The following is a 9,503-nucleotide window of genomic DNA, read 5'->3' as shown; positions in this document are numbered from 1 at the left end:
AGGGCTGTTTATCAGATTTCATATTGTAGATTATAAAACTGTAATATTTTATTAATGTATAAAAGAGAAAAAACATTAATTTATGTGTTCAGACTTTCTAATAGCAACAACTGTCAAACTAGAAAAACTAAAGATTTGATATATTTGATGTTTCAAATCATAAAGGTTGTGAAGAATATACCTGAATACTTTTAGATAAAAGACAACATGCAATATATGCACTTCACTGCAATATGTTGTATTTTAAAAACACATCCAAGATTTTGTTTTAAAAAATAATAAAACTGCTATATAATTAAAGTTTTTGGTTCTGTATCTGTAGTTTTGATTTGTTGCCATACAGGATAGTTGTCCTTGCACATCTTAATAGTGTTATAATTGAGCAGGTGATCTTTTATGCACAATTTACATCTATATTATTTATTACATTGTTTTAAAATAAAATGTAAAATAATTTAGAGCTTTGCTGCCACACAACACCAAGAACACACATGGAAGTGCCTTCAACAATATTTATATGGACTCCGCAAGACATCTGCAGTCAGGTACAAGCCATATTAAACCACACTGGAGGACCGTGTTGCCAAGTCCTTTGTAAAACATCTTCCTAGGCAATGGTGTTAGCGGTGAACATTTCACATCCTTTAGACGAACTCCACTGTTTCTATTTTCACACTGCAATTTATATTTATGTGATATTTTATTAATGTTTTAAAAAACAATTACAGATTATATGTACTCGCAGTTTTTCATAGGATTTCCCTGATTTCTTCTTTCTGAGAAAAGAAGGATTTTAGTGTGACAATTTGGCAACCCCCCAGCCTCGCGTCCCTTTCCGCCGCCCCTCTTCCGTGCGCCATCTTGTCCCCACAACTCGGCGTAACTGAAAGCTTCGCGTGTTGTAAGATCACAGAGAATAGGTCAAAACGATTCAAAATCGAATTCGAATGAATTAAGAGACGTCGGTTCGCCACTCGCGCACCTCGTCGAACGCGTTGCCGCGATATTCGTTAGGGGCAACGGTCGTTTTCTTTCGTTTTGTAATTTAATGGCGTTGTGAAAGAACTGCCATGGCGGTTAGTCAGCAGCAACAACAGCAGCAGGCCGTGAGCAAACCGGCCGGCGGGAAACACGGCAATGTTTTGCCTTTATGGGGCAACGAGAAGACTATGAACCTCAACCCGATGATCCTGACAAACGTCCTGTCGTCGCCCTACTTCAAGGTCCAGCTGTACGAGCTCAAGACGTACCACGAGGTGGTGGACGAGATATACTTCAAGGTGGCGAAATGAACCCGGGCCGATGCGAGTGAAGCCCGCGGTTTTCTTATTTGCATTATATTGGCTTTTGTATCTTATCATTGGTTGTTATTTTTCTCTACTAGGTTTAAATAGTTACTATTATATTTATATATTTTGCTTTACATTTAGTGTTACGTGGTCTACCCACGTTAGGCCATTGAGGCTAAAGATGCTAGCTACTTCAAAATATACCTAACGTTATATGAATGGTTAGTTACCTCAAAAATAAAACTTATGTCATTAATAACTCATCCACGTGTTGGTCCAAACCCGTAAGATTATCTTATTTAGTAGAAGTGTTTTGTATAGACGGAATGACAGCTTCAGTCACCATTAGCTTCAGTTCACGAAAGTGAATAGTGACTAAGTCCCTAAGATTTTGAGATCGCGTAAATGACCGCAGATCATGGCAATTTAGTTCACGCGTCAAGTGAATTTTATTTTTACCTTTGTAGTGGCATTTTTCTAACTTTATTAAAAGTGTGTGATTTTTTTTTTTTTTTTAAGTGTTTTCTAATAATTAAAACAACAGAATAAGATACCAATCAAATTGAAAAAGTATTAGCAAAATTATTTTGTAATACAGAGGTGGCTCAGAAGAACACAAAAGTGGCTTGTAGGTGTATTTTCATGTTTAATGAGACTCAGAGGTGGCATGAGTGCATAAACTGTTGAGATTAATGTTATAAATATATACAATTTTGAATGTAGAAATATTAAATTATTTACAATAAAATGATACTTTAAAAATCAATCTAAAAGTGCCAGGTGGCAAGTCACTGATTTAATTACTGAGTCATTTATTCATTTGATTTGTTCGAATGGCTGATTCATTCAGGAATAAATCAAGTGACTGTCTTTATGAATGGGAAATTGAATCATTGACTCACTAGATTTGTTTAAAATGCATGTTCATTCATAAACAAAACACCGCTGTGTTTAAAAGGAGATGCGCAGTGGTTCATTTGTGACTTGTTTCAAACTATTTTTAACGACGAAATAATCAAAATAGTGTAATAGTCAGGCAGTGTCACTTAATATTAACTTTGCTTATTTGACTGTTGTATTAAATCAATGTCTCATTTACAAACTCCCTTAAAAATCATTAAAAGCAGTCACTCATCTTAGTTCATCGCGATCTCACAAAGTTCCGTTATAACCAACAAAGCTCTCTACACTACACAGTGAATCTCTTATTTACACACTCTCTACACTTTGTTTATGAAATGATTTGTGAGATATGTCCGTGATGCGTTACTCAACGTTGCAAAAACGCATATAAACCTTTAAACCTCCCTTCAGCGCGAACACAAATATGCTGATCGGGTCAGTCGCACTGGTGCTCCTAAATATTTTTTCATAGTCGCACGCAGTAGTTTTCAGTATTTTTTACGAAAGCAACTGAAATGGTTGCACTGTATTCTTATAGAATTAGAACGACTAAATAAAATGTATCGTCCCTTTAATGAACAGCCCTTTATTGTTATTGCATGAGTACTATATAGTTACTATAGTAACTTTTGCCATTGCTGTTACAAAATAAAATGTAAAAGATTGTTAAATCTTTTTCAACTGTTATGAATTATTTAAAAGCATTAGCTATAAGTAGTAGCATATTAACAGTTATTGTTAAAATTTCTCCTTTAATCATTACTTGGTGTCAGACTGTGATTTGTTTACTTATCAGGTCACGCATATGGAGCCCTGGGAAAAAGGCAGCAGGAAGACTGCGGGGCAGACGGGAATGTGCGGAGGGGTAAGTAGAAGTACGTGCCTTGAAACCTCCTCGACTTCATCCTCCCGTCCTGTTTGTCACTTTGATTAATTCAAGGGAGAGATTCACTTAAGCAGAGCATAAGTCTAGCTTTAAGTCTCATGATGTGTGTCTTGCAGGTTCGAGGAGTCGGGACCGGTGGGATTGTGTCCACTGCGTTTTGCTTGCTGTATAAGCTGTTTACACTGAAACTGACCCGCAAACAAGTGATGGGACTCATCACTCACACAGATTCGCCCTATATTAGGTCACTGGGCTTCATGTACATCAGGTATGACTCAGAACATTTTCGTAACTGTTTATGTTTTTAATACTGCCTTAGATGTTGATTTGAGTGAACTACTTTGAATAATCAAAATCCAGCACTAAATTTAGCAAAGGAATATGAATATGTAGAGCTGACGTACCCCAACTGCTGTAAATGATATGGTAATCTCATAAGTATTTAGGTCAGGCAACATTGTTTGTTTGGATTGTGTATATTCTCTGGTCTCAATGAATACACATTTAAAATGTCAAATCTGTTTATTGTAGGTATACTCAACCTCCTCCTGACTTGGTCGACTGGTATGATGAGTTCCTTGACGACGAGGAGGTATGTCACCACGGGTAATGCCTTCATCTCTCTCTCTTATTTCTAATGTACCCAGAAAGCTTTAGGCCAAATGCTGATTGTGATGCACATTGCTGTCCTTCAACCTTTGACCTCATTTGGCTTAATGTTCCTCTTGAGATACACAGCTACAGCTGTATTTGTGGTGGCAAGACATCAGATGACTGGTTTCATACTCTCCCAGGGTATGCCATGTCTGTTCTGAGATCAGCAAAAACTCTTAGCAAATGGTCCTTTGAGCTAGATGTGAAGTTCTACGGTGATTAAATCTGAATTGCATGCAGTATTTTCTATAAGTGTGCATATGGCCGCATGCCGTGATTCATAGAGACATTTATATTTGACTGTAAATATCAGATATCCATTACTAGGTGCTGGCTCATCGCTTGTGCCCCTGCACGCCCACTCTCACCTGTAAAGGAGTTGGTAATATATTATCCATTTTAAAAATAGCCCAGAAAAGGAGATCTAATTTGCATTGAGCAGACATTGCTGCCAGACGTGATGGTGGTTATGTGTCTCTCTGGCTGACTGCCCTGTTCTCTCTCCCAGATGGCCCTTGTGATGCGGGTGGATTGGATATAGGGTGTGCTCCACACTCTTGGCTGGCGTTCGTGAGTGCAGTTAGACAAGCTCACTCACCCACCCACTCCACCCCTTCACACGCACCGGTACAGCAAATATGTCAGCTGACCTACGACCTCCTCACCATCGCACCTAATTTGAGTCATTGCATAGTAAGAGACATTGTGGAAGCTAATTATTTTGAAGCAGTGGTTTGATCTATTGAAAATTAAAATAATAAACTGTATTTTTTTTTAAAAAGTACAGCAGACGGGATATATATCTTACAATTCTAAAAAAAAAAAATTCACAATTGTGAGGTTATATCTTGCTTGTCAGAATTGTGAATTTATCAGAATTTTCTGACTTCATAACTGGCAATTACGAGTTTATACCATGCAATTCTGACTTCATTTCTCATTTGCTAGTTTATATCTCAATTCTGAGAACAGATGTTAAAATTGCGAATTTGTATCATGTAATTCTATCATGCAAGATGTAAACTCGCAGTTGCGAAGAAAAAGTCAGAATTAAGTCGCAGTGATCTTTTTTTATTTATATGTATATATATATATATATATATATATATATATAATTTAGTGGCAGAAGCAGGCTTTTATAGAATATTAAGTCAGGTGAGAGCAGAGGTGAAGACTCAGTATTTGGTCATCACAAATGAGGCATTTTATTCAGAACAGTGTACAGTCTAATCATTAGCGTTAACCAGAGGTTGTGCGATAAGTGCATGTCTGAGTGTGTTGTTCATAATTGATTGTGGTGTTAATGGTTTTGCTCCTCTTTGTCTCTGTGATCAGGAGTTGGACGTGAAGGCTGGAGGAGGTTGCGTAATGACGATCGGAGAGATGCTCCGCTCCTTTCTGACCAAGCTGGAATGGTTCTCAACGTTGTTCCCACGAATACCTGTTCCTGTTCAGAAAGCAATCGACCAGCACATGAAGAGCCGACCACGTAAACCCCCGCAAAAAGAAGAGCAGGATGAAGAGGAGGCGGCTGATTCGGGAAGGCATGCAGAAAGGCGCCGTTCCAGGTACATTTGTTTTGCGTGTGGGTGGGATCAGATTATTTGGCTAACCAGATCAGCAGAGATCTGTGTTTGTGGCTATGTAAGAATGCAAGTTTTGTTCAGCTCTTTTAAATGATCACCAAACATTTTGAATGAACTAGCTATTCAAAACAAGCCATACATTTTACTGGATTGTTTTACGAGAAAATAACTTTACATTTTTTTCTACCTCATGTTTAAGTCAATGTGGTACTTGCCATTTCTTATATAATGTACACATATAATAGACATTGTTGGATTTAAACTCAGCTAATTTCTCTCGTTGCTGGTTAATGCCGGTACATGTTCGTACAATGCTGGGACTTTAATTAGATCCTGGTTCCTGGGTGGAAAAATTATATTAGATTCTGTCTTTAAATAGTAACTTTTAATGTTGTGATGCCTACATTTAATCTGAATGCATGTAATAATGTTGCTTTTTCAGAATTACCCCCACTTCCTCCTATTTGACAAGGTGTCTAGTGTATGTGTATGTGCTGTTTAATTTTTTTGTTTTTACTTGTGTGTGTTTAGGACACCTAGGAAAAGTCCAAGTCCCAGGAGATCCCAAAATCGTTCACGGAGTCGCAGCCATCACAAAGAAAAACAAGGCGCCAGCTTCGACCGCGAACTGGAGAGAGAACGAGACCGGCAGCGCAAAGAACGGGAGGGAAAGGACCGGGATAGAGACAGAGATAGAGAGAGGGACAGGGAGAGGGACAGGGAGAGAGACAGAGATAGACGACGCTCCAGAACACCAGATCGAACCACAGAACGCCGACGCAGTCGCAGCAGGGAACGACGCCGGAGTCGCAGCACCAGTCGAGAGAAGCGGAACGAGAGAAAAGACAGAGATAAAGAAAGGGAGACAGAGAGCGAGAGAGAGCGTAGTCGCAGGAAAGACAGAGATCACCATAAAGATCGAGAGAGGTCGAAAGACAAGAGGAGTAAAGGAGAAGGAGAAGAAAGGAGGCACAAGGAAGATAAGGAAGATAGAAAGCACAGGGAAGAAAAGAGGAGTAAACGCTCAAGGAGCAGAAGCAGAGACAGGAAACACAAAACCGAACGACCTAGCAAGAAACGCTCTCGCTCAGGCAGCAGGAGCAGGCAGGAAGCAGGGGATGAGAGGAACAGGAAACGGGAACGCAGCCATAGTAAGGAACGCTCACACAAACGCAGTCGGAGCAAAGAGCGCTCGCACCGTCGAGAATCCAGCAATGGACGAGAACATGTAAAACAAGATCGTCACAGTCCTGAACCAGGAGAAAGAACAAACAGTGTTCGAGCAGAGTCTCCCTGATCCAAACCTCCCCCCTCATCCTCTCTCGAATTCCCTCTGTACCTTTATTCCAGTTCTTCTCTTATTACTTCATGTCTTTATCTTTAATCCTCTTGTGCACCACTTGTGTTGAAGTAAGCAAATGGAAAAGCCTGGATTTTTTTTTTTTCTGCACTGTTAATAGCCATTTGTGTAAACATCAAAAAATGTCATTTTCTCTCAGTTGCCCTTTACAGATGTCCAGACTGAAAATGACATTTTAAAGTCCCTTTTTTTAATCCCCGTTCTCCCCCCAATTTGTTTCCTGAATTTTCACAAATGGCTTTGTACATAGAGCTCAGAGAATGTTTTAAATTTCAACAGAGGTACCACAGAGTTAAGTTCATGGCACAGGCCGCTGAAAGCTGTGCTGACATTGTGCTGTTCCATTGCTCTGTTGCATCTCATTTTCTAATAAAATTCTTGTATGGAATGAAATTGTTCAGTTGTATATTTTTGATGTCAGTAGACAAAACTGTTGGGTTCTGTAAATAAAAATGTCACTCATTTTCTTCAGAGGTTGAGAGTTTGCGCTGACATGCCGACCTTTGAAGACATTTGAGATATGAGACATTCGATTTTTGAATTAAGACGCGTTTATGCTGTACACCTAAAAATAAAGGTACTTCACAATGCCATAGAAGAACCTTTTTTGTTTAAATGGTTCCATAAAGAACCTTTAACATCCGAAGAACCTTTCTGTTTCACAAAAGGTTGTTTATGTTGAAAGAAGGTTCTTCATATTATAAGAAGGTAAGAAAAAGATGGTTCTTTAAAGAATCTTTGACTGAATGGTTCTTTGTGGAACCAAAAATAGTTCTTTATTGGATCGTTGTGAAGAACCTTTCAAAGCACCTTTGTTTTTAAAAGTGTATGATTTCACCTTTATTTTTGCAGTATAGTACTACTTGTAATTATAAAGAGATCCGAGTTGCTATAACTGTGTAGGTGAGTAAAGTAGTGGCTACCCTTTCCCATAAAACATTGTGATGTAATCTAATCTATATTTAAAATTATAGTTGATAGTTGTATATTGTATCAGCTTGAATCTGTTGGTTCATGGGATGAGTAGTTTATTCACTCAAAGATGTTAAATGCAGTCTTTTATAGTGCTTTTTTTGCTTTGAATAGGTCACTGTTGTGTTCTTGTGAATTCTTTGTAAGAATATTCATTTTATAAGAACAGCAGGTGTTTTGTGTATGGTTAATTTATTTTACATGTGCTTTACATGTCATAATTTATAAGACTGATCACATGGAGAAATGCTCTTTGTATTTAATATAACTCTACTCATATACAAAAACATTAGAATACATATTTATATAAGACTTTTTTTTTTTTAAATATTTGGCATTGCATAGAAAATCCATAAGCCAGAAACAGATTTTTAACATTTAAAAAGAAATAACGTTAATATTTTACCCAGTCAATCTACTCCACCCTTGAATATTGTTTAAAAAAAATAATAAAGTGAACCTTGAACCGGAATATATATGACATGCAAAAAGAGTTTTGAGTGCGATGAGATAAAAGCATTCACTCAGGGTTGGTCAGGCCTAGGGAGAGAATCAAGAATTAATACAGAAAACCTTTTTCAAGACTTACAAAATGTTTTGTCACTTGTACGTTTGCTTTAAACATCAGGTGGAATCATGGCAACAGTTATTTGCATATTGAATGAGGCTGAGAGTTTTTCTGTTTTATCAACACCAAAGTTAGTCTTTTGTGTTAGATTCAATATGCCATTTACCCTAATTTAAGTCTATTTCTACATTTTGAGAATTAATCTGAGAAAGGAAATTCCATTAATTTTCCTAACTGCTGTTGTTGAGCATTAACTCACCTTTCTCACTTTGTGCCAGGTCTCACCTCCTCCTCCTGTGACCTGCTGTCACTGCCAAAGGATGGACAAGGTCAAAGGTGACAGGACTTCCACCAAAGCAAGGTTTTCACAACCGTATGTTTAGTACTGCTCTAATATTTGATTCCTGTTCTCTAAAATCACCTACGTACCTAAAACAGGCACAGAGTCTTGACTCTCCCCGGCAGTGTTGCTGGCAGTTACGACAATGTGGCCACTGCTGAAATTGGCGACAGAGCAGAGGCGCTGTGAGGTCACGCAGAGTTTCGTCCTACCAGAGGAAGTAACCCCATATACAGTGTAGTTTGTAGCAAATAAAGACTCGTTCCATTCCACTACCGCTGATGCAGAGAACGTCACATTTAGAGGAGCACAAGGTACTAAGGGAATGGAAACAAATGAACAGATGAGTTGTGTGTTCTTGCATTTTAAGCATCTTTAATTCCGTTTAAGTAGTTAAGAAGTGACTGAACATTGCACCTGTGGTTCCAGTGATGGCAGCAGACTTGTCGCTTGTGGCAGCAGTGTTCCTCGCACTGATGGTTGCGCTGTAGGTGGAGCCACAAGGGAGAGGCACCTCAAAGAATGTGCGACTTGTCCAATAGGACTCGAGGTCAAAGAGTGCCTGGCTGTTGCCCTGAATGCTGCCCGTGAGTGCCAGGAGGTATTCAGAATTAGGACAATTCACTGTAGACCAAGACGCCCTTAAAATCTGAGTGTCATTCACTACTGTACGAGGGACAACACGAAATCCAGGTGGAGGACAGGGAGCTGAGGAAACAAGTGAATAAGAATTAAATCCTGTTTGCCCAGTGGGATCCCAAAGAAGCAGAATTAAAACGGTATGGATTTGCCTACACTATATACTCTGATTTTGTGTAAAATTTGTTTGCAGACTTTCATGTTTGGTCTGAAAACATACTTGATTCTGTTCTCCAAGAGGACTTTTTTCGACTCATAGACACATTGTGAATGTAAGTAACTGCTAACCAGGTAGGTAACTACTCA

At 38.6% G+C, this 9,503-nt stretch overlaps 2 protein-coding genes across 3 annotated transcripts in view; one reads left to right on the top strand and one right to left on the bottom strand.

Moving 5' to 3' along the window:
* Positions 1–845: 845 nt before the first annotated feature.
* prpf38b (pre-mRNA processing factor 38B) lies at positions 846–6,763 on the top strand. Of its 2 annotated transcripts, XM_051092202.1 has the most exons (7): positions 1,235–1,280; positions 2,989–3,067; positions 3,195–3,346; positions 3,610–3,684; positions 4,241–4,425; positions 5,068–5,300; positions 5,850–6,763. In XM_051092202.1, the coding sequence occupies exons 4-7, from the start codon at positions 3,645–3,647 to the stop codon at positions 6,613–6,615; spliced, it is 1,224 nt and encodes a 407-aa protein (XP_050948159.1). In that variant the 5' UTR covers positions 1,235–1,280; positions 2,989–3,067; positions 3,195–3,346; positions 3,610–3,644; the 3' UTR covers positions 6,616–6,763. The 2 variants fall into 2 exon arrangements, with proteins under 2 accessions (XP_050948151.1, XP_050948159.1); XM_051092194.1 differs by lacking the exon at positions 4,241–4,425 and having other exon boundaries at positions 846–1,280; positions 2,989–3,057; positions 3,610–3,670.
* Positions 6,764–7,786: 1,023 nt separating this feature from the next.
* The window catches only part of fndc7rs1 (fibronectin type III domain containing 7, related sequence 1), a 42,501-nt gene continuing 40,784 nt past the window's right edge, over positions 7,787–9,503 (bottom strand). The window contains exons 47-50 of the mRNA XM_051136968.1: positions 8,976–9,266; positions 8,648–8,875; positions 8,478–8,528; positions 7,787–8,190 (exon numbers count right to left, since the gene is read on the bottom strand). Coding sequence (XP_050992925.1) covers positions 8,500–8,528; positions 8,648–8,875; positions 8,976–9,266 — 548 coding nt within the window. The 3' untranslated portion in view covers positions 7,787–8,190; positions 8,478–8,499. The remainder of the gene's footprint in view (positions 8,191–8,477; positions 8,529–8,647; positions 8,876–8,975; positions 9,267–9,503) is intronic.

The sequence above is a fragment of the Labeo rohita genome, chromosome 2 (genome assembly GCF_022985175.1).
Source record: "Labeo rohita strain BAU-BD-2019 chromosome 2, IGBB_LRoh.1.0, whole genome shotgun sequence".
Lineage (NCBI taxonomy): Eukaryota > Metazoa > Chordata > Actinopteri > Cypriniformes > Cyprinidae > Labeo > Labeo rohita.
This window is presented reverse-complemented; position numbering and strand designations above follow the sequence as displayed.